The 27254-nt window shown below is 31.2% G+C and overlaps 4 protein-coding genes across 4 annotated transcripts; 3 read left to right on the forward strand and 1 right to left on the reverse strand.

The window, feature by feature from the left end:
• The first annotated feature begins 168 nt into the window (after positions 1 to 168).
• LOC131656423 (protein IQ-DOMAIN 11-like) lies at positions 169 to 2472 on the forward strand. The gene is made up of 5 exons (XM_058926149.1): positions 169 to 700; positions 941 to 1285; positions 1393 to 1611; positions 1781 to 1912; positions 1995 to 2472. Exons 1-5 carry the CDS (start codon positions 638 to 640, stop codon positions 2430 to 2432), a joined length of 1197 nt encoding a protein of 398 aa, XP_058782132.1. The 5' UTR covers positions 169 to 637; the 3' UTR covers positions 2433 to 2472.
• A 741-nt stretch (positions 2473 to 3213) lies between these two features.
• On the reverse strand, positions 3214 to 4831 carry LOC131656424 (putative FBD-associated F-box protein At5g56820). The gene is made up of 2 exons (XM_058926150.1): positions 3909 to 4831; positions 3214 to 3732 (listed from the first exon to the last, which is right to left on the reverse strand). The coding sequence occupies exons 1-2, from the start codon at positions 4626 to 4628 to the stop codon at positions 3325 to 3327; spliced, it is 1128 nt and encodes a 375-aa protein (XP_058782133.1). The 5' UTR covers positions 4629 to 4831; the 3' UTR covers positions 3214 to 3324.
• An 842-nt stretch (positions 4832 to 5673) lies between these two features.
• On the forward strand, positions 5674 to 6900 carry LOC131658651 (uncharacterized). Its single transcript, XM_058927921.1, has one exon. It carries the CDS (start codon positions 5674 to 5676, stop codon positions 6898 to 6900), a length of 1227 nt encoding a protein of 408 aa, XP_058783904.1.
• LOC131658652 (uncharacterized) lies at positions 6897 to 8303 on the forward strand. The gene has a single exon (XM_058927922.1). The coding sequence runs from the start codon at positions 6897 to 6899 to the stop codon at positions 8301 to 8303; it is 1407 nt and encodes a 468-aa protein (XP_058783905.1).
• Positions 8304 to 27254: the final 18951 nt, after the last annotated feature.

The raw sequence follows: 27254 nt of genomic DNA on the forward strand, positions 1-27254 counted from the left end.
AGTTAAACTTTGTCAAAATATAATCTTAATTTATTGTCAGATTTGAACTGTGACCTACTTACTACACAGAGCCTCTAAAAATTTAAGAAGACCGCGCTCATCGTCATAAATCATATGTTGATATATGTGGACACTGTAACTAAAATCTATTTGAAGTTCCACATTCTTCGGTATCAGATATACCCATATTAAAGAATGTTTGCTGATTTCAAAGCTACCCCATATGATTTTACTGACACCATCTACATGCTTTTTTCAAAGCACTTATGGAAATTTCATATGATGGGTAGGTAATCAACTAGGATGTTGGATCTCACTCAATCTACTTCACATGCATTTTTTTCATTCAATTATCTAGGTTTGTGTGCACTGATATTTAAAGTGCTGTAAAGACTAAAGTCTGAGAACATGCATGTTTTTGGTCTTTGCAATGACTACTTGAGCCTATAACAAGTTAGTATTTCTATTACAAGTTCTGCAAATTGTTCCTCCTTTTTCAGACAAGTTTAATGTTTAAGTTTGCACCAAACCATCACTTAAATCATTTAAATGCCGGTTTGCAAACCAAAATGTAAGTTGCATAAGAGAGGATTCTATTGAAAACAAATTCAGATTACAGAAACTGTGACATTGTGAAATGGCCAAGAAGGGTTGGTTTAGCAGGATAGAGAGAATCTTTACACATTCCACTCAAGAGAAGGTAAGTGTTATGCTTCTTTCACTAACTTCTTGTTTGTCAAAAGCTATACTTTCAAGGTTTCACAAATCAGTGTCACCGTAGTTTCGTTTAATTCACTATGATTCTAAACATGCACTAGGTTGTTACCAGTTTGCAGTTTGCCGGCTATTTCTGTATAATCTTGGTTGTATATTTATATAAATAAAAAATACTTTTGTTCTCGCTCATTATATTGTTGACGAGACAATTACCTATTTTCAGAAGGAGAAAAGAAGAAAGTGGGTGTTTGGGAGGCTAAAGAACAAGAGACTTTCTTTAATTGAAGCACCGCCGCCATTAAAAGAAACACGGTTAAGTGAAGCTGAAGAAGAACACAACAGGCATGCTTTAACAATAGCTATTGCTTCGGCTGAAACTGCTCTAACTGCTGCTCAGGTTGCAGTTGAGGTTGTTAAGTTCCAATCTGTTCACCAATGTAAAGGTAAACTAGAAGAAGTTAAACATGTCAAAACTAAGTATGATGCTTCTATATTAACACATAAATGCAAGAAGAAGATTGAAGAATCTGCAGCCATCAAAATTCAAACAACATTTAGAGGTTACCTTGTGAGTTTTGTACAAGATTTTGCTTTTCGTTTTGTTTTAGCTTAAACCCTTTTCCCCAATTTTCTTCCTGAAGTCGCATCTAAGTCACTGATTGTGAGATACTGCAGGCAAGGAAAGCTTTGAAGGCATTGAAGGGAATTGTGAAGCTTCAAGCTATCATTCGTGGCAAAGCTGTAAGACGACAAGCTATGAATACTCTGAAGTGCTTACAATCCATTGTGAGTATCCAGTCACAGGTCATTGCAGGGAAACTCCAGAATGTTGAAGGAAGACGAGATTGTGGTGAATATGAAGAGATGCAAGAATCAAGAGACAAGATCATAAGGGTAGGAATAACAATTTGCAGTCGCATCACAATCCTTGATATTGCAAAAATTGTAGCTTATGTGGCCTCAATAGTGGTCACATTAGACCAGATCGCGATCATTAATATTTTGTAAGAATCTTTATCACTTGTAAAGTTAGGAATTGAAACATAGTTTTCATGTTTTTCAGATGGACTCAAACAGCGAAAGAAAGTGGGATCACAACATTTTAATGAAGAAAGAGGTAGATTCCTCTGGCATAAGCAAGAAAGAAGCTGCTACTATGAAAGAAAAAGTAAAAGAATACTCATATAACCATAGGGTAAGAAGGTCTTAAGCCTAGTTTTACTCTTTCTAATTTCCACTCATTACGGGTCTCATACTAAGTAACAAAATTCTTTTAGAAATCGGCTGAATCAGACAGAAAGAAAATAAATGGAAGATGGAGGTACTGGATGGAGCAGAGGGTAGACATGCAACATTCTAAGAGTAAAGAACTTGAAGATTTAGACTCAGTTTTCAGCTCGCATTGTAGAGCAGTAGAAGATTGTGGAAGAAGACACCTAAAGCTTAGACATATTCAGAAACAAAATGAAGATGAAGGATTAGATTCACCGATACTATCTTCAAGAAACTCTTTTCCTCAAAGTTCAGAGAGAGAAGATTACTCATTTCCAAGATCACCTGCAATTCCAACATACATGGCTGCAACAAAATCAACACAGGCAAAAGTAAGATCAACGAGTACCCCAAAAACAAGGATAGGAGGGAATTGGGACATAAACTATGATTGCTATTCACCGTGCAAATCTCCTAGCTTAAAAGGCCTCTCAAGGCCTTGAAAAATTAAGCGAAGAAGAGTATGAAGGATTTCTGTAATATTCACTCCCAATCTCACAAACACTAATAGCTGGTAGCCTAAGATATAGCTTATGTTATCTAGTTGCAAATTTTAAAATAAATTTCAAGTTTCATTCCAAATTAATTTCAATGAATCTAAACTCTATAGTTAAGTGTGATAGAAGAAAATTATAGTGGCAAGATGAGATTAAGAATTTGCAGCACACAGTTGCAGGGTCTGGCACAAGAAGCTGCAGCACTTGTTAAACAAGGTGTTAATCTAGCAACACTCAACAAAACAAGACAATTGACAAATAAAACAAAGTGAGGCATACAGCAACAAAAATTGTCAAGCTGGCATCATAACCCTTATCCATCACCAATCTCATTTCACTTGTTCAATACAGTTTCATGTAACAAACCTATATTTTTCAATACTTCATGTCTACATATAGATAAGTCTATGATTTAGACTTAAAATCCTATTCACATGCACTATTTCCATGATAAAGTTCTTTAGTTTAATGCTGTTAAACAATGGTATAGTAAAGATCAAATATTAACCTTTTGATAGAAATTGCAAGTTTCAAGCAATCGGTAAACATTCAATATACCTTAACAAAAACACACCTCTAACCAACCAAAAAATCAAACACTTTCAAGTTTCAAGCATTCAACTAACAATCAAAATATATCATAGTTATAGATTTTATCAATATTCATAGAATCAACAACCAACCGGATTACACCACACAATAAAATAAATAATAAGTAGAACTTGGATTACATGGATTGGTCTCTCTCTTTAAACTAAGAAAAAGTATTACTTCCAAAAATTCTTTCATGAAAAACCACTACACACTATTAAAAAAAACCACGACATAACTGTCACAGTCAATCAAATAAGAGTAGGCATGTTGCAGAGCTCATTGTGCATGAAGATAATTTCATGAACATTTGGTTCTTTGTAAGGCCGAAACTCTTGATTGTCATAGTCTCCAGTACTTTTGAATGTTGCATAATATATTTTACAAAGTTGAAGTCACATTTGCCTCTGTAACAATCAAATCTAAATGTTTTAAGCTGTGACGAAAGACATTCTGGAGCAATGGTAAGATTAGGTGAAACCTTCAAACATTCAGAACAAACATGTATTACACTCAAATGTTGAAGATTGGGAAAATGTGGGAGTATTTCTATCAACGACCTGCACTCCCCTTCTTTTGAGCTATGATAAAAATAAAGTTCCATGTGAGTCAAATTGTGAAACATGGGAAGTGTTTTCCAAGGCATACCACGTAACTGCGTGAGTTGCACACGATAAAACATTAGAAATGTATACATAGTATTCCATATCTTATGCGCATATAGATTAAAAAAATTAGTTAATTAATGTATATTTATACACTTAATGCAAAGAAATTTCTAAAACAGTTGGTGTTTCTCTAAACAATTATTCAGGAGCATAATATTCATACCTGTTCTAAATGCAAAATCCTTGTATTACAGACCAAAGTCATCAGATCATACATATCATAACAAATCTTTGCTTTGACCAAATTAGGTAAAGCATTCAAGTTTTCTACGGGATCAAGTGATTTCCGGAGGAAACGTGATCTTGCATTCAAATCTTCTAGAATAGGGCAGCCGCATAGAAACTTCACAAAATATTTAGGAGATTTGAATTCAACTCTATTCAAATGAAGAGTTTTGAGACAAGGAAAATCCACTTTATCAAAATCCCACAATTTTACATTTTCCAATGTAAGAACTTGAAGCGTCTTACAACTGAGAATGCGAATAGGTAATTTGATACAGCGCTTTTTATAAAATATGTTGAAGTTAAGATTCTTAACTCCGCGTTGCATCACAAATTTAAAAATTCTATTGAATTCCCTCTGCTTGAAGAGAGAAGAGACGCCTAATTTCAAGGTAAGCGATTGGATTGAAGTCTTTTTGTCTCGCGAGGAGGAAAAGAGTGTTGAATAAACAAACTTGCGAAATGTCTGAAAGTCATTGAAGGCCTTGTCGTCGAAGTTGAGAATTAAGAGAGAGCCCCATACCGGTTTCCATCTCTTTGAGAGAATCATTGTGGTTGCAGCGAATTTGGTTGGAAGGAAAGAGAGAATGTGAAACAGAATTGACTCCGGCAAGTCACTGATTCTATCCACGGTTGGAATTGAACGCCCAGAAGACATTGTCTGTAACTATGAATGGAGCAAGCAAAGAAGGGTGAAGGTTTAGCAACATATCTGCGGCAATATATAGGGTTTTCGGTTGTAATTTGTATCAGATTACAAAGGCTAATTAGGGTTTGGGCTATAGTTTTAACAGTCGCGGGTTGATCGAATTCATCGACAGAGGCAGGAGGAATACGATTTGGAAAAAAAGAAGACGACGCGGGAAGTCGTTGCTTTCTATTTAGTATTATTTTGTTACACTAAAATTTTAATAGGATTTCATATTCTTCCTCTAATATCTTAATCAACATTTACACTCTATTAACCGATTTATTTTACTATTTAATATTTTTTTATATTTGAGAATTCATTAACCAAACTATGTACTGTATTAACCAATTTTATATATACGATTAACTAAAGTCTGTACCATATATATTAATTTTTTATGTCAAAATATATATTAACCAAACTTTAAATTGTATTAATCAAGTTTTAATATTTCATTAACCAAAGTAATTTTAGAAAAATATATATATTAAAATAAAAAATAAAAATATCATTCACATATCTATGTGCAGTGTCTACGGTGTGGATGTAACATTTGATATATGAATAGTATTTTTTTAATAATAATTACGAAATAATTGTTACTGGTTTATATATTCTCTTCTCAGAAACTTCTAATCAAATAGAGTAAAAGGTAAAGAAAAATGTTGACCTTTAATTAGTTAGAATATTAACTAATTGTTAGAGAGATTAGTTGACATCATTGGTTGAAAAAGACACCAGATTCAATGGAATTTTTACGATAAAAAGAGATGGTTAATGACCAGCCTCATCATCAATATCTATACTAGATTCCTTATCAATCTATATGAAATATAAGTCACATAAACATGGAATCCTCTACCATATAAGAAGATTCTTATACCATGGTCCTTCATTGCCAATTGAGATGTTGGACTGACTGAGCGTACCATGACCTAATTTTCCTTCTTCCTCCCTCTGCCGCCCGCCGCTGCAGCCATGGAAGTTCACTTTCTATTTCCAGAAACAAAGAATGAAACTACAGAAACCCCAAATGTTCCAAGGCAAACCAATACTCCTCCTCCCCCAAAAACGGTTTCAACCAATCAAAGTGGAAAATCTTTTGCCCAAGGCATTAAAAGGGGTTTGCGATATCCCTCTCTCTCAACTACCGAATCCGGTCATCAAAGGGGACAGACCCTCAATCACAATCCCAGAAGAAGAATATGAAGCAGGTATTGCTGAATGTAAAAATAACCTTCATGGCAGAGTTCTGTGGCCTAAGGGCTCTTCTCCGCTGACGGTAGCTGCGCTTAAGGAAAAACTATCTAAATCTTGGTCTGAGGTCAAGAACTGGGGAATGTTATCTTTGGGAAAAGGATATTATGAGTTCACTTTTGCCAACACAGAGGATATGCAAAAGGTTAGAGCATGTGGTTCCATAAGTCTAAACCCGGGCTCCTTGAAACTTTTTGCGTGGACAAAAGACTTTAACCCGGCTCTCCAATGTAATACATCTGCACAGGTTTGGATTCGCTTATTTGGATTATCTCAGGAATATTGGAGACCTCGTATTGTGTTTGCTATAGCCAGTTGTGTAGGTACTCCTATTTGCATTGATGCTGCATCTTCCAAGTCAAGAATTGATCGCACCTTTGGGCAATATGTAAGGGTCCTGGTTGATATGGATTTAACCAAACCTCTGAATCACAATGTGCTTGTAGAAAGATCAGGATTTGCATTCTTTGCCGACATAGAATACGAAAACTTACCTCCTTTCTGTGATAATTGCAAGAGGTTGGGGCATGTTAAACAAGATTGCAAATTACTTCAGAATCATCAAGCTCCTGCAGTTCCTCGAACCAAATCAGTTTTTATACAAAAGCAAAACAATAAACCTGCTGAAACTGTGACAGATACTCATGCTTCTTTGGAAAGAGTGATTCAGCCGACAGTTGAAAATCAGATACCTGAAGATCCCATCATTGTCCCTAATCCGCTTAATTTTATCTCTCAGCCTCCGGATGATTCTGAAACTCAAACTACAGAAGGTGTGGATGCTACTCTAGTCAAGGAGACTCCTATGAATAATTTTCTCCATAATTCCTGGGCGGATCAAGCTGATCTAGATGAAGAACAGGTGGATAAGGATGGGGCTTTTACTAATGCAGTCTCTATCCTCAAAAAGAAACAAGCTGCTAGGAACAAAGCAAAGCGTGACTTGAGGTCTCAAGCAGAGCCTGTCCTTTGTTTACCATGAAGTGCCTATTTTGGAATGTGAGAGGTATTGCTAACTCTCCTACAAAATTAGCTCTAAAGCGCCTCATCAATGTAAATAAACCTGATTTTGTTTTCATTTCTGAACCGTGGATGGATGTGAAAAAGCTTCCTTTTAGATGGCTTCATAGATTAGGTCTTAAGCTTTTCGCTGTCAATGAAAGGAATGGCTTAGATCCTAATCTTTGGTGTTGCTGTAGTATTCATCTTGACCCTCAAGTTATAGCATCAGATGACCAGCAAGTTTCTTTTCTTCTTAAAAATAATGGGGACACCAGTGGTGTTTCAGTTGTTTATGCTTCTACAAATCTGGTGGCCCGTAGATCCCTTTGGCACAATCTTTCCCAGCTCCATAATCAGTTTAATTTTCCTTGGGCCTTCATAGGGGACTTTAACTGTATTATGGGAGCCCACGAACACTTTGGTTCTAGGACTCCAGCCAGACCCCCCATCGAAGACTTCAACAATTGGACCAACATGAACTCCCTTGTGCATCTGCCCACTTCTGGTGCTCTCTTCACTTGGAAAAATGGAAGATCCGGTTCGATGCATATTGAAAGGCGTCTGGATAGGACTATTTGCAACCAAAGCTGGCTGGATTTTTGGCCCATCAATTCTTGCAGAACTTTAGCCAGAAACAAGTCTGATCATTATCCGCTTTTGTTTGAGTTTCTCTCAAAAGATGTCAAGGCTGCATCAAGCTTTAAATTCTTGCAAACATGGGCCTCGCATCAAAGTTGTGAAGATTTGATTTCTGAAACTTGGAAAACCAGGGTGGTGGGATGCCCCATGTTCATTCTGCAGAGAAAACTCCAAATCCTCAAAGCAAGACTTAAAGAATGGAATAAAACCACATTTGGAAATGTTCACGATAATGTCAAATCCGCGGAGGAGAGCCTCAAACAAATTCAAAATAGGATTGTGGATGAAGGACCTTCAGACTCCCTTGATGCTATAGAAAGAAACGCCCAAGTTCTGCTTGACACCGCTCTCCAACGGGAAGAATGTTTTTGGAAGGAAAGGGCTAGGGTAAAATGGCAAGCGGATGGAGACAGGAATACGAGATATTTCCACAGGCTAGCTAAGATAAAACAGGCTACTAGGGGCATTTGTTGCCTAAAAATAGATGGAAAACTGATCACGGATAGAGACCAAATAGCAGGTCATGCGGTATCTCAGTTTTCTAACATTTTTAATAATAACACTGTTTTGCAAGACTTTAGTCTGGTTGATGAGGTTATTCCTCACTTGGTGACTGCAGAAAATAACATGGAGCTAACCAGGTTGCCGCTGTTGGAGGAGGTTTATAAAACGGTCATGAGTTTGGACAAGGAGAGTGCCCCAGGTCCCGATGGCTTCAATGGTTTCTTCTATCAAACTTACTAGAAAATCATAAAAGAAGATGTGTTTGGAGCTGTGCTGCAGTTCTTTAAAGATGGTTGGATTTCTCCAAATTATAACACTAACACTTTGGTTCTGATTCCTAAAATTCCAAATGCAGATTCTATTGAGCAGTTCAGGCCTATTGTGTAACGCCCCAGACTGCTTTCGGGATGATCGACTGACCCCACAAACCAACACGGGTCTTTTCAGCATGCTTTGACCTCACTCGCACGCTTTCCAGGAAACTTCCCAGAAGGTCACCCATCCCAATACTACTCCAAGTCAAGCACGCTTAACTGTGGAGTTCTTACGGAACGGGCTCCCGAAAAGAAGATGCATCTTGTTGGTATAGGTAGTACCCATCAATCCTTATAAGCTTTCCTTTGACCATGCAGTCCCATACCTGCACAGCCTTAGGATCCCTCTCATTCCAATGTGGCGAACACCCTTGCCATCTTAGGCCTCGGGTATCACATGCGGTGTAACCACACCTCGCCTTATTCGGCCTCGGGTGTTACATGCCCACCAGCTTCCGCATGGTTCGTCCTCGAACCACATCGTACTGGGAGAGGTCTGGCTCTGATACCATTTGTAACGCCCCAGACTGCTTTCGGGATGATCGACTGACCCCACAAACCAACACGGGTCTTTTCAGCATGCTTTGACCTCACTCGCACGCTTTCCAGGAAACTTCCCAGAAGGTCACCCATCCCAATACTACTCCAAGTCAAGCACGCTTAACTGTGGAGTTCTTACGGAACGGGCTCCCGAAAACAAGATGCATCTTCTTTTCGGGAGCCCGTTCCATAAGAACTCCACAGTTAAGCGTGCTTGACTTGGAGTAGTATTGGGATGGGTGACCTTCTGGGAAGTTTCCTGGAAAGCGTGCGAGTGAGGTCAAAGCATGCTGAAAAGACCCGTGTTGGTTTGTGGGGTCAGTCGATCATCCCGAAAGCAGTCTGGGGCGTTACATATTGCCCTTGCAAACTTCAAGCATAAAATCATCACCAAAATTCTAGCGGATCGTTTGTCTTTGTTAATGCCTAATATCATCTCTAGAGAACAAAGAGCATTCATCAAAGGAAGGAGCATCAAAGATTGTATTTGCGTCACTTCCGAAGTTATTAATCTACTCCCTAACAGCAGCAAGAACGGTAATCTAGCCATAAAAGTCGACATCTCCAAGGCTTTTGATACACTCAGCTGGGATTTCTTGATTAAAGTTCTTCATTCCTTTGGTTTTGATAAAAAATTCTGTGACTGGATTTATGTCATTCTTCAATCCGCAATTCTGTCCGTTTCCGTCAATGGCTCTCTCGAAGGTTTTTTCCCTTGCAAGAACGGGGTGCGTCAAGGCGACCCTTTGTCTCCCCTGCTCTTCTGCTTGGCCGAAGACGTCCTGAGCCGTGGGATAACAAATCTGGTGAATGGTAGACAGCTGAAGCTTATTAAAGCTTCACGTAATTCGTTTGCTCCTTCTCATGTGTTATACGCCGATGACATAATGGTTTTTTGCAAAGGGGATAAGGGATCATTGGAGGCTCTTTCCTCTCTCTTTAAAAGGTATGCTCATGCGTCTGGTCAATGGGTGAATCCGGCTAAATCCATCATATATGCTGGGTCCATTTCCAATCAATGTCACTCTGCCATTGCAGCTCGGCTCGGCTTCCTTACGGGTCAGCTTCCCTTCATTTATTTAGGAGCTCCTATTTTTCGGGGAAGGCCTAAACCCATCCATTTTCAAGGCATAGCAGATAGAATTCGAATTAAGCTTTCGGCTTGGAAAGCTAGTTTACTAACGGTTGCGGGAAGGCTGGTTCTAGTCAAATCGGTTATTCAAAGTATGTTAATCCACACTCTCTCGATTTACTCCTGGCCAATCTCTGTTTTGAAACAAATCCATAGATGGGCCAGAAACTTTATATGGAGCGGTGACATAGACACTCGCAAGATTGTCACGGTTGCTTGGGATAAATGTTGCAGGTCTTTTGCAGAAGGTGGGTTGGGAATCAGATCTTTGATCTCTCTTAATGATGCTGCAAATTTAAAACAATGCTGGGAGCTTTTTAATTCTAATGACCAGTGGGCGTGCTTGCTGAGATCTAGAGTTTTTCGAAACAACCGGCAGATTTCGTATCACATTTTTTCCTCGCTGTGGAGCAGTTTGAAAGCTCATATGAATGAGGTGAAAAGTAACTCTTGTTGGCTGATTGGAAATGGCGAGAAAATTCTCTTCTGGACAGACAATTGGCAAGGCTCGACTGTGATTGAATCATTACCTCCCGAGGCAGGTTCCAATCCTTTTCTCAAAGACAAAGTCGCGGCGTACATTCAGAACCGTCATTGGTGTATTCCGTGCGATGTTCAGACTAAGTTTCCTCTCCTGGCTAATCTCCTCACTGATATTCACATTCCGGTTTTAGAGAAAGAAGAATTTTTAGCTTGGACTCCGACTACAGACGGCACTCTCACCTTGAAATCTGCCTACGATTTCCATTCTCCCATTCACGAAGATACGGTTTGGGGGAAGTCCATCTGGAATGCTCATATTCCAGCCTCTTACTCATTGCTTTTCTGGAGATTGATTAACAAAAAGGTGCCAACGGACGATAGTATGGTTTGCAGGGGATTTCACCTTCCTTCCATTTGCAATCTTTGCGGCACGAATGAGGAAACAACAGATCACTTGTTCTTTTACTGTGCTTTTGCTGCCAGAATGTGGAATTTTCTTTCGTCGATTTTGTCGCTCAATTTTTACTCTGTGGAAGATATTTGGACTGCTTACAACATGGTGTCGTCGGATCAAGGTAAGTTTGTGATGCTGGCAGCAGCAATTTGTATGGTAAGTCGGATTTGGAAAGCTAGAAACCTTAAAAGGTTTGAAGATAAAGCTTTAAATTGGAACTCTTCGCTTAATGCGGTCATGGCGGATGTCGCCTCTTCAGGTAATACCTCTCCGAAAGCCGGCTCGAACTCGATTTTAGATTTTCGGCTTATTAAGAGTTTCAATATAAAAGTCCACCCTCCTAAAGATTTTTCTGTCAAAGAATGTATTTGGCATCCTCCGACTCTTCATTGGATAAAATGCAATACTGATGGCGCGTTATCTAGGGTGCCCGCGAGAGCGGCATGTGGTGGTATTTTCAGAGACCATACCGGCAAGCATCAAGGTAGTTTCTCTAAATTTCTTGGTGCCGATAATGCTTTCCTGGCTGAATTGTTCGGGGCTATTCTCGCCATTGAAATAGCTATGCAGAGAGATTGGAATAACCTTTGGATAGAGACCGACTCAAAGCTGGTGCTCATTGCTTTTTCTAAACCCCTCATGGTGCCTTGGGAGATTCGTAACAGATGGGAGAACGTTCTTCAGCATACTCTATCTATCAATTTTTTGGTTACTCATATTTACCGAGAAGGAAACCACTGCGCGGATAGGTTAGCTAATTTAGGCTTACAGATTCCTGATTTTACTTGGTGGGATATAGTTCATAGGGATATTCTAATGGACTTTGCTAGAAACTCTATTGGTCTTCCCTACTATAGGATTACTCGTTAAGGGGTTTTGGTTCGGTCCCCCCCGGTTTCTTCTCCCTGTATCTTCCTTTTTTTTCTTATATATATTTTGTGGTGGCTGCTGACCACCTTCAGTTAAAAAAAAAAATCATATAGTTAGTTGGATTTACTTGTTGCTTCCATAGTATTAGTTAGGATTTTTTTGACATCCTCAAATCTTAGCATATCAAGAAAGAGATTGAAGAAGCACTTAGTAGATTTTGGATGGTTAAGGAGATGTTTTTCGACAGACATATTAGAGATATTTCGACTGATTGTTTCAACAAGGAAGGCGTCGAAGTCCCTGTGATCGCAGCAGCGCTTGGGACTTAGTAGTTTTAGAACAACAAAGTAAACAAATAGTTCGATAAGGACGGTTGAGACCTTCAGCAAAAGACGAGTATTTATTGTTCTTATCTGCATTATGAGACACACGTGGAAGGCGAAGTGAATGCGAAATACAGGTAGAATTGACGTGTCGATTTCTTAGAAGTAGAACGTTTCAAGCAGTTAGTTTTACATTTTGTATAAATAGTAATTATAGTATTAATATTTAGTGTGTTGAATTTACTACAAATCTCATTATACTCAAAGTACCCAAGTGAAGCGAGAAACAAGTTATTTGAGTGCAATGTATGTATTCGAACACCAATTTCATTCACTGCAAAGTCTTTTATTTTAACTTTCTTTTTCCGCATTTCAAGTTCATTTCTTTTCAATTTAGTTTCACCTATTTTCAACTGTCAAGATTTCGACCATTGTCGAAATCCTTTACATTTCCACCACTTTTACTATTTATTTATCTTACTTTAGTTTCAAGATTTCACTTTTGCCGAAGTCCTTTACTTTTTAATACAAACCTGTACAAACTTAGAAGAACTTATGCACTATGTCCCAAGATTCACTAGTCGATAATGCAAGTAATATTTTTTAAAATAGACTAGCCGTTGTTTACCAAATTTCACGGTAAACACATAATAAGTAACTCATGAATTATATATAAACTTTGAAGCAGTTGTGCAAATTAAGGCTTTTCCGTTACAACAAGTGGTATCTAGAGCCTTGATTATTGATCCTTCTGTGTACTCAAAACTCAAGAAACACATTTCTTGATCTATGACGGGAAAAGAACCTTTGTTAATCATCGTCTTCTCTTGTCCTTTCTTCCTTTTTTCTTCTTCTTCCTCGGGTCGTGACCAACTTTTTCTCCTCCTAGCTTGTTGCACCCTCAAATTTGCCCTCCCATATTCAAGACAACTGGTTTCAAAATGATCTCCTCATCTCCTAGGGTTCTCAACTGTTCAAGAAGACTCAAGGTTTCATCAGGCAAAGCCCCTCGTAAGCAATGGGACTCAAACTAGGGTTTTGATTTAGTCAAAGTAAATTAAACTTCCAAGGGCTCAAGTGGACCCCATGGGGTTTCATATGATTCAAAGTATCCTCATACCAAGTTTCAAGCCTTGAATCACGAGATTGTCCGATCAACTGCTCAAATGATCAATAGTCGACTATGTTGTCCTAAAAGTCAACTGTGGTCAAAATACAGTCAAACTTCAAGATTTTTGGTCAACATCAAGGTCTTGAGGTCAAATTCATCATTTGATCAAGGGTTCATCATAATTCATCAAGAAAAGTTTAGAAATCAACAAAACCCAAAGTTTCCAAATTAGGGTTTTTTCAGTCTAGTATTTATACTCTATTGTGATTTTTATTCTATTGACTTTTGTCATTCTAATGAAAATTCTATAATATATTCTCTTTTTTAACATATTATTAGTTAATTCTGATGTGAGAAGCAATTTAACTAATATTATATAATTGTGAATGTGAAGTCATGATATTGAAGGTCTGATGAAAGATAAAATTATAGATTTTAAAATTTTAATTTTATATTTTAAAAAACTTATTAAAAAATAGTATAAATTATTCAAACCCAATTCGTTATAACTTAAACGAGAAATTTTGACATTCGGTTATTTAGTATTCATTTTTAGAGTTTTAACATGATAAAAATCATATATTTTTCAAAACTATATCTTTTAAAAACTTCTCAATTTAATTTTTTTTTTCGAAATTTCCTTATTAAAAATTTTAACAAATATATAAAAGGAATTAAAATTATTTTTCATGAGATACTATTTAAATTATTTTTTAATTTAAAATTATTAAAAATTTATCTTAATTTACTTACTAAATACAAAATACATAAAAACAGTTAACACAGAAGTCACATTTGAATTTTTTATTTTTATAATTTTAAAAATTTATATTTAAATAGAAATAAGACTTAAATTAAACAAATACAAAAATAAATGAGAGAGTAACCATATACAACTAAAAAAATTTCAAACTAAAAGTAAAAACAATAAAATAAAATTAAAGGCACACTGACTCTTTAACTTCCTTATTTCAATTATTTCTTCTTCACAAATAATTTTTTTTGACATGTACCCTTTTAAAGATGGAAGGTTCCTATATATGTTAATAGATTTAGAAAAAAAAAACAAATTAATTCGATATTATTCTGTGCCAAAAATTTCTTTAACATAAAAATTTATAGGATAAAATTTTCAAATACAATAAAAAAAATCAAATTAAACCATTAAATAGCCAACAAGATCAAATCGAATATATTCTCGTTTTTTATTTCTAAACATTTGGAAAAAATATTTTATTCTCGTTGTTAAATGTTATAATAAAATAATTGATTTTAAAGTAACTATAAAAGATCCTTCCCAAAATAAGGTAAAATTTGTTTTTACAAATATACAAAAATATATAAAAAATAATTTGCACCAAAATTCTAGTAACAAATTCTAGTATTAAATAAATCTTAATAAGATCAATAAAAATCAAATCAACAATAAATTGATTTTATCATACAAAATTAGGTATTGACAAAAACACGTAAAATTCTAAATCGATTAAGGAAGGCATACCATACTCCATACACTCCTAGGAAAAAAAAAGTGATTTCAAATAACAAATATTGAACATGTTCCCTACACTATTGATTTTCTACTCATATGCACTTACTTGCACACAAAATAACACTTAAAACCTTTAATTTATGTAAATAATGAATATTGTACTATAATTATAGAGTATCTCTAATTTATCATCATTTCAATATAATATGTCGTTCTACTTTGATTTTAATTATTGCGATTTAATAAATATATATATATATTTAGATATTATTTAGATAAATTTGACATTAATAGGGACTCAACAAAAAAAAATCTAGATGAACTTAAAATGTTTATTTTTAACAAGAATATTTAAATTTTAAAAATTTAAAATAAAACTGCTAATAATTTATTTTATTTATTATAATGCACTACAAATTTATAAGGACAAAATAAAATCTAAGAAGATAAAGGCAAGAAAGCAAATCTTATAAATGATATCTAATCTAAAACTTAAAAAATCATAATCAACCATAAATAAAAACCCTAATTATTCATAAATATAATATCTTATTCTAATGTATATCTTAAAGAAATAAGTTAAAATCAATTTATGTAGGGTGATAATTAATCCGGTGACTTTCAAGCTCTTCTAACAGGATAATCATTCCACATTTTTGACATAGAACCGATTCCAGTTTCATCCCCGATGTTGATGTTGATGTTGATGTTGTTGGTGGATGATAAGCCCATCCACCATGTTTCCCGGTTATATGAGTATTACAATCCCTTTCACTAGAAAATATGTCACCACATTGTGGACATTGTGTTGGTGTTTTTTCTTTCTTATTAATATTGTGAACTCTTTTATGGCTTCGTAAACCCTCAGCAGATCTGAAGGACCTGTGACATCCTTGTGAGTTGCATTTGTATTCTCCACTCATTATTTCTAAATTAAGAAAAACAAAGTACATACTTAATTAGAGGGTGAAGTGAATAAGAATCAATACAAATAAAAAATAAAAATAAAATTTAAAACCGACTAAAATTATATTAGTACAAATTTACTAAAAGAAAAAAGGAAAGAGTAACCATATATAATTAAAAATAAATATATATAACCACTATGAAAAAGAAGGAAATAAAGGTGCACCTGCTCTATAACTTCCTTCTTTCACTAATTTCTTCGCAACTTTTTTTTGGTCTTGTCCCTCTTTCAAGATGAATGGATCCTATATATAGATATTAGTTGAAAAGATTTAGAAAAATAGAAATCCAAATAAGTTGATTTTATTTTGTACCACAATTTTTTTTAACATTAAAGTCAAATTTTCAAATGCTATAATAAGTCAATTTAAACTAATAAATAGCCAATCAGATCAAATCAAATATTTTCTCATTTTTTAAAATGAGTTTCTTATATCTAATATTTTTTAAAAAGGAAAATTCTTATATATCTTTTAGTTTTAATTGGGTATCAAATAACCTTAGTGTTAATTGTTTTAAAACGTTAATATTTTTTACAAATAAATTAATATATAAAATTGGTGTGGCGATGAATATACTCATTTGATTGAAGAAAGGTATCGATACCCAACCAAATTTAAAGGCAGCAGAGTGTTCACCGTTGAAAAAATTACTTTACCCAACCAAATTCAAAGGCAGCAGAGTGTTCACCGTTGAAAAAATTACTTTATCCTTATTATATTTTATTATAAAATAACGTAATTTGTATTGATTAAAAATATGTATCAGACAAATAAACATTGTTATTTTTTAGTTACATTTTTCTTGGCATAATTATAACAGGGGTCCTTTAAGTTATTTTATTGTAACAAGTTGGTCCCTTATGTTTTTTCTAACAACTTGATCTTTTAAGTTAATTAATGTGTGCACATTTACCCCTTTTTTTAGTACGTTTTTATTAGCACCCTTTGTATTGATGTAATCAATATCTACTTTTTAATACTAGAAAAGTAAATAGTCCTCCTGAATTGAATGTGAAATATTCTCCCTCTCATGGTGTTACTCTACCAGATTCCACTTTGTATCACACTTGGGTAGGCAGGCTAGTCTACCCTATGATTATCATACTTGATTTTGCTTATGTTGTTCATGTTGTAAGTAAGCTTCTTGACTCTCCGAGTAATATATATTTGGTATCTATTTTTTGGAATCTTCATTATCTTTGAGGAACCTAGTTTTAGAGCCTTTTATTTCTCTCATCCTCCTTATTGCAATTACGTGCTTATTCTGATGCTTATTGAACTGGTGACTCCATATATCATAGTCTACCACAAGTTTTTGTATCTTTCTTGGAGACTCTCTTATTTCTTAGAAAAGTAAGAAACAAGATATGGTATCCTGCTCTTCTGAAGAAGATGAGTATTGTGTTATGACATCCACCACTACTGAAATAGTTTAATTGTTTGTTTACTTTTGGATATGTGTGTCACACTTTTGGAACCAACTCCCATGTATTGTGAAAACAAGAGTGCCATTTAAATTTCTTACAACTCGGTATTTCATGAACGTACCAAGCACATGGAGATTGATTGTCACTTCAGTCATCACCATCTTCAACATAGAACAATTACTCTACCATTCGTCTCTTCCTCTTTGTAGATTGTTGATTTGTTTACGAAGACACTTTCCATTAAACGTTTTTATTTTTTGATTAACAAACTATCGATGCTTCTGGTTAACGCATCATGAGTTTGAGGAGATATGTCAGACAATATTATTATTATGTTATATATTAGTTAGGATAGTTTAGTTATTTTCTATTATCTAGTATTTATACTCTATTGTGATTTTTATTCTATTGACTTTTGTCATTCTAATGAAATTCTATAATATCTTCACTTTTTTAACATATTATTAGTTAATTCTGATGTGAGAAGCAATTTAACTAATATTATATAATTGTGAATGTCAAGTCATGATATTGAAGGTCTGATGAAAGATAAAATTATAGATTTTAAAATTTTATTTTTAATTTTTTATTTTAAAAAACTTAATAAAAAATAGTATAAATTATTCAAACCCAATTCGTTATAACTTAAACGAGAAATTTTGACATTCGGTAATTTAGTATTCATTTTTAGAGTTTTAACATGATAAAAATCATATATTTTTCAAAACTATATCTCTTAAAAACTTCTCAATTTAATTTTTTTTTTTCGAAATTTCCTTATTAAAAATTTTAACAAATATATAAAAGGAATTAAAATTATTTTTCATGAGATACTATTTAAATTATTTTTTAATTTTAAAATTATTAAAAATTTATTTTAATTTACTTACTAAATACATAATACATAAAAACAGTTAACACAGAAGTCACATTTGAATTTTTTCTTTTTACAATTTTAAAAATTTATATTTAAATAGAAATAAGACTTAAATTAAACAAATACAAATTTACAAATAAATGAGAGAGTAACCATATACAACTAAAAAAATTTCACACTAAAAGTAAAAACAATAAAATAAAATTAAAGGCACACTGACTCTTTAACTTCCTTATTTCAATTATTTCTTCTTCACAAATAATTTTTTTTGACATGTACCCTTTTAAAGATGGAAGGTTCCTATATATATTAATAGATTTAGAAAAAAAAAACAAATTAATTCGATATTATTCTGTACCAAAAATTTCTTTAACATAAAAATTTATAGGATAAAATTTTCAAATACAGTAAAAAAGTCAAATTAAACCATTAAATAGCCAACAAGATCAAATCGAATATATTCTCGTTTTTTATTTCTAAACATTTGGAAAAAATATTTTATTCTCGTTGTTAAATGTTATAATAAAATAATTGATTTTAAAGTAACTATAAAAGATCCTTCCCAAAATAAGGTAAAATTTGTTTTTACAAATATACAAAAATATATAAAAAATAATTTGCACCAAAATTCTAGTAACAAATTCTAGTATTAAATAAATCTTAATAAGATCAATAAAAATCAAATCAACAATAAATTGATTTTATCATACAAAATTAGGTATTGACAAAAACACGTAAAATTCTAAATCAATTAAGGAAGGCATACCATACTCCATACACTCCTAGGAAAAAAAAGTTATTTCAAATAACAAATATTGAACATGTTCCCTACAATATTGATTTTCTACTCATATTCACTTACTTGCACACAAAATAACACTTAAAACCCTTAATTTATGTAAATAATGAATATTGTACTATAATTATAGAGTATCTCTAATTTATCATCATTTCAACATAATATGTCGTTCTACTTTGATTTTAATTATTGCGATTTAATAAATATATATATATATATATATATATATATATATATATATATATATATATATATATATATATATATATATATATATATATTTAGATATTATTTAGGTAAATTTGACATTAATAGGGACTCAACAAAAAAAAAATCTAGATGAACTTAAAATGTTTATTTTTAACAAGAATATTTAAATTTAAAAAATTTAAAATAAAACTGCTAATAATTTATTTTATTTATTATAATGCACTACATATTTATAAGGACAAAATAAAACCTAAGAAGATAAAGGCAACAAACCAAATCTTATAAATGATATCTAATCTAAAACTTAAAAAATCATAATCAACCATAAATAAAAACCCTAATTATTCATAAATATAATATCTTATTCTAATGTATATCTTAAAGAAATAAGTTAAAATCAATTTATGTAGGGTGATAATTAATCCGGTGACTTTCAAGCTCTTCTAACAGGATAATCATTCCACATTTTGGACATAGAACCGATTCCAGTTTCATCCCCGATGTTGATGTTGATGTTGTTGGTGGATGATAAGCCCATCCACCATGTTTCCCGGTTATATGAGTATTACAATCCCTTTCACTAGAAAATATGTCACCACATTGTGGACATTGTGTTGGTGTTTTTTCTTTCTTATTAATATTGTGAACTCTTTTATGGCTTCGTAAACCCTCAGCAGATCTGAAGGACCTGTGACATCCTTGTGAGTTGCATTTGTATTCTCCACTCATTATTTCTAAATTAAGAAAAACAAAGTACATACTTAATTAGAGGGTGAAGTGAATAAGAATCAATACAAATAAAAAATAAAAATAAAATTTAAAACCGACTAAAATTATATTAGTACAAATTTACTAAAAGAAAAAAGGAAAGAGTAACCATATATAATTAAAAATAAATATATATAACCACTATGAAAAAGAAGGAAATAAAGGTGCACCTGCTCTATAACTTCCTTCTTTCACTAATTTCTTCGCAACTTTTTTTTGGTCTTGTCCCTCTTTCAAGATGAATGGATCCTATATATAGATATTATTTGAAAAGATTTAGAAAAATAGAATTCCAAATAAGTTGATTTTATTTTGTACCACAATTTTTTTTAACATTAAAGTCAAATTTTCAAATGCTATAATAAGTCAATTTAAACTAATAAATAGCCAATCAGATCAAATCAAATATTTTCTCATTTTTTAAAATGAGTTTCTTATATCTAATATTTTTTAAAAAGGAAAATTCTTATATATCTTTTAGTTTTAATTGGGTATCAAATAACCTTAGTGTTAATTGTTTTAAAACGTTAATATTTTTTACAAATAAATTAATATATAAAATTGGTGTGGCGATGAATATACTCATTTGATTGAAGAAAGGTATCGATACCCAACCAAATTTAAAGGCAGCAGAGTGTTCACCGTTGAAAAAATTACTTTACCCAACCAAATTCAAAGGCAGCAGAGTGTTCACCGTTGAAAAAATTACTTTATCCTTATTATATTTTATTATAAAATAACGTAATTTGTATTGATTAAAAATATGTATCAGACAAATAAACATTGTTATTTTTTAGTTACATTTTTCTTGGCATAATTATAACAGGGGTCCTTTAAGTTATTTTATTGTAACAAGTTGGTCCCTTATGTTTTTTCTAACAACTTGATCTTTTAAGTTAATTAATGTGTGCACATTTACCCCTTTTTTTAGTACGTTTTTATTAGCACCCTTTGTATTGATGTAATCAATATCTACTTTTTAATACTAGAAAAGTAAATAGTCCTCCTGAATTGAATGTGAAATATTCTCCCTCTCATGGTGTTACTCTACCAGATTCCACTTTGTATCACACTTGGGTAGGCAGCCTAGTCTACCCTATGATTATCATACTTGATTTTGCTTATGTTGTTCATGTTGTAAGTAAGCTTCTTGACTCTCCGAGTAATATATATTTGGTATCTATTTTTTGGAATCTTCATTATCTTTGAGGAACCTAGTTTTAGAGCCTTTTATTTCTCTCATCCTCCTTATTGCAATTACGTGCTTATTCTGATTCTTATTGAACTGGTGACTCCATATATCATAGTCTACCACAAGTTTTTGTATCTTTCTTGGAGACTCTCTTATTTCTTAGAAAAGTAAGAAACAAGATATGGTATCCTGCTCTTCTGAAGAAGATGAGTATTGTGTTATGACATCCACCACTACTGAAATAGTTTAATTGTTTGTTTACTTTTGGATATGTGTGTCACACTTTTGGAACCAACTCCCATGTATTGTGAAAACAAGAGTGCCATTTAAATTTCTTACAACTCGATATTTCATGAACGTACCAAGCACATGGAGATTGATTGTCACTTCAGTCATCACCATCTTCAACATAGAACAATTACTCTACCATTCGTCTCTTCCTCTTTGTAGATTGTTGATTTGTTTACGAAGACACTTTCCATTAAACGTTTTTATTTTTTGATTAACAAACTATCGATGCTTCTGGTTAACGCATCATGAGTTTGAGGAGATATGTCAGACAATATTATAATTATGTTATATATTAGTTAGGATAGTTTAGTTATTTTCTATTATCTAGTATTTATACTCTATTGTGATTTTTATTCTATTGACTTTTGTCATTCTAATGAAATTCTATAATATCTTCTCTTTTTTAACATATTATTAGTTAATTCTGATGTGAGAAGCAATTTAACTAATATTATATAATTGTGAATGTCAAGTCATGATATTGAAGGTCTGATGAAAGATAAAATTATAGATTTTAAAATTTTATTTTTAATTTTATATTTTAAAAAACTTATTAAAAAATAGTATAAATTATTCAAACCCAATTCCTTATAACTTAAACGAGAAATTTTGACATTCGGTAATTTAGTATTCATTTTTAGAGTTTTAACATGATAAAAATCATATATTTTTCAAAACTATATCTCTTAAAAACTTCTCAATTTAATTTTTTTTTTTCGAAATTTCCTTATTAAAAATTTTAACAAATATATAAAAGGAATTAAAATTATTTTTCATGAGATACTATTTAAATTATTTTTTAATTTTAAAATTATTTTTTAATTTACTTACTAAATACATAATACATAAAAACAGTTAACACAGAAGTCACATTTGAATTTTTTCTTTTTACAATTTTAAAAATTTATATTTAAATAGAAATAAGACTTAAATTAAACAAATACAAATTTACAAATAAATGAGAGAGTAACTATATACAACTAAAAAAATTTCAAACTAAAAGTAAAAACAATAAAATAAAATTAAAGGCACACTGACTCTTTAACTTCCTTATTTCAATTATTTCTTCTTCACAAATAATTTTTTTTGACATGTACCCTTTTAAAGATGGAAGGTTCCTAATAGATTTAGAAAAAAAAAACAAATTAATTCGATATTATTCTGTACCAAAAATTTCTTTAACATAAAAATTTATAGGATAAAATTTTCAAATACAGTAAAAAAATCAAATTAAACCATTAAATAGCCAACAAGATCAAATCGAATATATTCTCGTTTTTTATTTCTAAACATTTGGAAAAAATATTTTATTCTCGTTGTTAAATGTTATAATAAAATAATTGATTTTAAAGTAACTATAAAAGATCCTTCCCAAAATAAGGTAAAATTTGTTTTTACAAATATACAAAAATATATAAAAAATAATTTGCACCAAAATTCTAGTAACAAATTCTAGTATTAAATAAATCTTAATAAGATCAATAAAAATCAAATCAACAATAAATTGATTTTATCATATAAAATTAGGTATTGACAAAAACACGTAAAATTCTAAATCGATTAAGGAAGGCATACCATACTCCATACACTCCTAGGAAAAAAAAGTGATTTCAAATAACAAATATTGAACATGTTCCCTACAATATTGATTTTCTACTCATATTCACTTACTTGCACACAAAATAACACTTAAAACCCTTAATTTATGTAAATAATAAATATTGTACTATAATTATAGAGTATCTCTAATTTATCATAATTTCAACATAATATGTCGTTCTACTTTGATTTTAATTATTGCGATTTAATAAATATATATATTTAGATATTATTTAGGTAAATTTGACATTAATAGGGACTCAACAAAAAAAAATCTAGATGAACTTAAAATGTTTATTTTTAACAAGAATATTTAAATTTAAAAAATTTAAAATAAAACTGCTAATAATTTATTTTATTTATTATAATGCACTACAAATTTATAAGGACAAAATAAAACCTAAGAAGATAAAGGCAACAAACCAAATCTTATAAATGATATCTAATCTAAAACTTAAAAAATCATAATCAACCATAAATAAAAACCCTAATTATTCATAAATATAATATCTTATTCTAATGTATATCTTAAAGAAATAAGTTAAAATCAATTTATGTAGGGTGATAATTAATCCGGTGACTTTCAAGCTCTTCTAACAGGATAATCATTCCACATTTTGGACATAGAACCGATTCCAGTTTCATCCCCGATGTTGATGTTGATGTTGATGTTGTTGGTGGATGATAAGCCCATCCACCATGTTTCCCGGTTATATGAGTATTACAATCCCTTTCACTAGAAAATATGTCACCACATTGTGGACATTGTGTTGGTCTTTTTCTTTCTTATTAATATTGTGAACTCTTTTATGGCTTCGTAAACCCTCAGCAGATCTGAAGGACCTGTGACATCCTTGTGAGTTGCATTTGTATTCTCCACTCATTATTTCTAAATTAAGAAAAACAAAGTACATACTTAATTAGAGGGTGAAGTGAATAAGAATCAATACAAATAAAAAATAAAAATAAAATTTAAAACCGACTAAAATTATATTAGTACAAATTTACAAAAGAAAAAAGGAAAGAGTAACCATATATAATTAAAAATAAATATATCTAACCACTATGAAAAAGAAGGAAATAAAGGTGCACCTGCTCTATAACTTCCTTCTTTCACTAATTTCTTCGCAACTTTTTTTTGGTCTTGTCCCTCTTTCAAGATGAATGGATCCTATATATAGATATTAGTTGAAAAGATTTAGAAAAATAGAAATCCAAATAAGTTGATTTTATTTTGTACCACAATTTTTTTAACATTAAAGTCAAATATTCAAATGCTATAATAAGTCAATTTAAACTAATAAATAGCCAATCAGATCAAATCAAATATTTTCTCATTTTTTAAAATGAGTTTCTTATTTCTAATATTTTTTAAAAAGGAAAATTCTTATATATCTTTTAGTTTTAATTGGGTATCAAATAACCTTAGTGTTAATTGTTTTAAAACGTTAATATTTTTTACAAATAAATTAATATATAAAAATGGTGTGGCGATGAATATACTCATTTGATTGAAGAAAGGTATCGATACCCAACCAAATTTAAAGGCAGCAGAGTGTTCACCGTTGAAAAAATTACTTTACCCAACCAAATTCAAAGGCAGCAGAGTGTTCACCGTTGAAAAAATTACTTTATCCTTATTATATTTTATTATAAAATAACATAATTTGTATTGATTAAAAATATGTATCAGACAAATAAACATTGTTATTTTTTAGTTACATTTTTCTTGGCATAATTATAACAGGGGTCCTTTAAGTTATTTTATTGTAACAAGTTGGTCCCTTATGTTTTTTCTAACAACTTGATCTTTTAAGTTAATTAATGTGTGCACATTTACCCCTTTTTTTAGTACGTTTTTATTAGCACCCTTTGTATTGATGTAATCAATATCTACTTTTTAATACTAGAAAAGTAAATAGTCCTCCTGAATTGAATGTGAAATATTCTCCCTCTCATGGTGTTACTCTACCAGATTCCACTTTGTATCACACTTGGGTAGGCAGGCTAGTCTACCCTATGATTATCATACTTGATTTTGCTTATGTTGTTCATGTTGTAAGTAAGCTTCTTGACTCTCCGAGTAATATATATTTGGTATCTATTTTTTGCAATCTTCATTATCTTTGAGGAACCTAGTTTTAGAGCCTTTTATTTCTCTCATCCTCCTTATTGCAATTACATGCTTATTCTGATGCTTATTGAACTGGTGACTCCATATATCATAGTCTACCACAAGTTTTTGTATCTTTCTTGGAGACTCTCTTATTTCTTAGAAAAGTAAGAAACAAGATATGGTATCCTGCTCTTCTGAAGAAGCTGAGTATTGTGTTATGACATCCACCACTACTGAAATAGTTTAATTGTTTGTTTACTTTTGGATATGTGTGTCACACTTTTGGAACCAACTCCCATGTATTGTGAAAACAAGAGTGCCATTTAAATTTCTTACAACTCGGTATTTCATGAACGTACCAAGCACATGGAGATTGATTGTCACTTCAGTCATCACCATCTTCAACATAGAACAATTACTCTACCATTCGTCTCTTCCTCTTTGTAGATTGTTGATTTGTTTACGAAGACACTTTCCATTAAATGTTTTTATTTTTTGATTAACAAACTATCGATGCTTCTGGTTAACGCATCATGAGTTTGAGGAGATATATCAGACAATATTATTATTATGTTATATATTAGTTAGGATAGTTTAGTTATTTTCTATTATCTAGTATTTATACTCTATTGTGACTTTTATTCTATTGACTTTTGTCATTCTAATGAAAATTCTATAATATCTTCTCTTTTTTAACATATTATTAGTTAATTCTGATGTGAGAAGCAATTTAACTAATATTATATAATTGTGAATGTGAAGTCATGATATTGAAGGTCTGATGAAAGATAAAATTATAGATTTTAAAATTTTAATTTTATATTTTAAAAAACTTATTAAAAAATAGTATAAATTATTCAAACCCAATTCGTTATAACTTAAACGAGAAATTTTGACATTCGGTAATTTAGTATTCATTTTTAGAGTTTTAACATGATAAAAATCATATATTTTTCAAAACTATATCTCTTAAAAACTTCTCAATTTAATTTTTTTTTTCGAAATTTCCTTATTAAAAATTTTAACAAATATATAAAAGGAATTAAAATTATTTTTCATGAGATACTATTTAAATTATTTTTTAATTTTAAAATTATTTTTTAATTTACTTACTAAATACATAATACATAAAAACAGTTAACACAGAAGTCACATTTGAATTTTTTCTTTTTACAATTTTAAAAATTTATATTTAAATAGAAATAAGACTTAAATTAAACAAATACAAATTTACAAATCAATGAGAGAGTAACCATATACAACTAAAAAAATTTCAAACTAAAAGTAAAAACAATAAAATAAAATTAAAGGCACACTGACTCTTTAACTTCCTTATTTCAATTATTTCTTCTTCACAAATAATTTTTTTTAACATGTACCCTTTTAAAGATGGAAGGTTCCTATATATGTTAATAGATTTAGAAAAAAAAACAAATTAATTCGATATTATTCTGTACCAAAAATTTCTTTAACATAAAAATTTATAGGATAAAATTTTCAAATACAGTAAAAAAATCAAATTAAACCATTAAATAGCCAACAAGATCAAATCGAATATATTCTCGTTTTTTATTTCTAAACATTTGGAAAAAATATTTTATTCTCGTTGTTAAATGTTATAATAAAATAATTGATTTTAAAGTAACTATAAAAGATCCTTCCCAAAATAAGGTAAAATTTGTTTTTACAAATATACAAAAATATATAAAAAATAATTTGCACCAAAATTCTAGTAACAAATTCTAGTATTAAATAAATCTTAATAAGATCAATAAAAATCAAATCAACAATAAATTGATTTTATCATACAAAATTAGGTATTGACAAAAACACGTAAAATTCTAAATCGATTAAGGAAGGCATACCATACTCCATACACTCCTAGGAAAAAAAAGTGATTTCAAATAACAAATATTGAACATTTTCCCTACACTATTGATTTTCTACTCATATTCACTTACTTGCACACAAAATAACACTTAAAACCCTTAATTTATGTAAATAATGAATATTGTACTATAAGTATAGAGTATCTCTAATTTATCATAATTTCAACATAATATGTCGTTCTACTTTGATTTTAATTATTGCGATTTAATAAATATATATATTTAGATATTATTTAGGTAAATTTGACATTAATAGGGACTCAACAAAAAAAAATCTAGATGAACTTAAAATGTTTATTTTTAACAAGAATATTTAAATTTAAAAAATTTAAAATA

This window comes from Vicia villosa, linkage group LG3 (assembly GCF_029867415.1).
Source record: "Vicia villosa cultivar HV-30 ecotype Madison, WI linkage group LG3, Vvil1.0, whole genome shotgun sequence".
Lineage (NCBI taxonomy): Eukaryota > Viridiplantae > Streptophyta > Magnoliopsida > Fabales > Fabaceae > Vicia > Vicia villosa.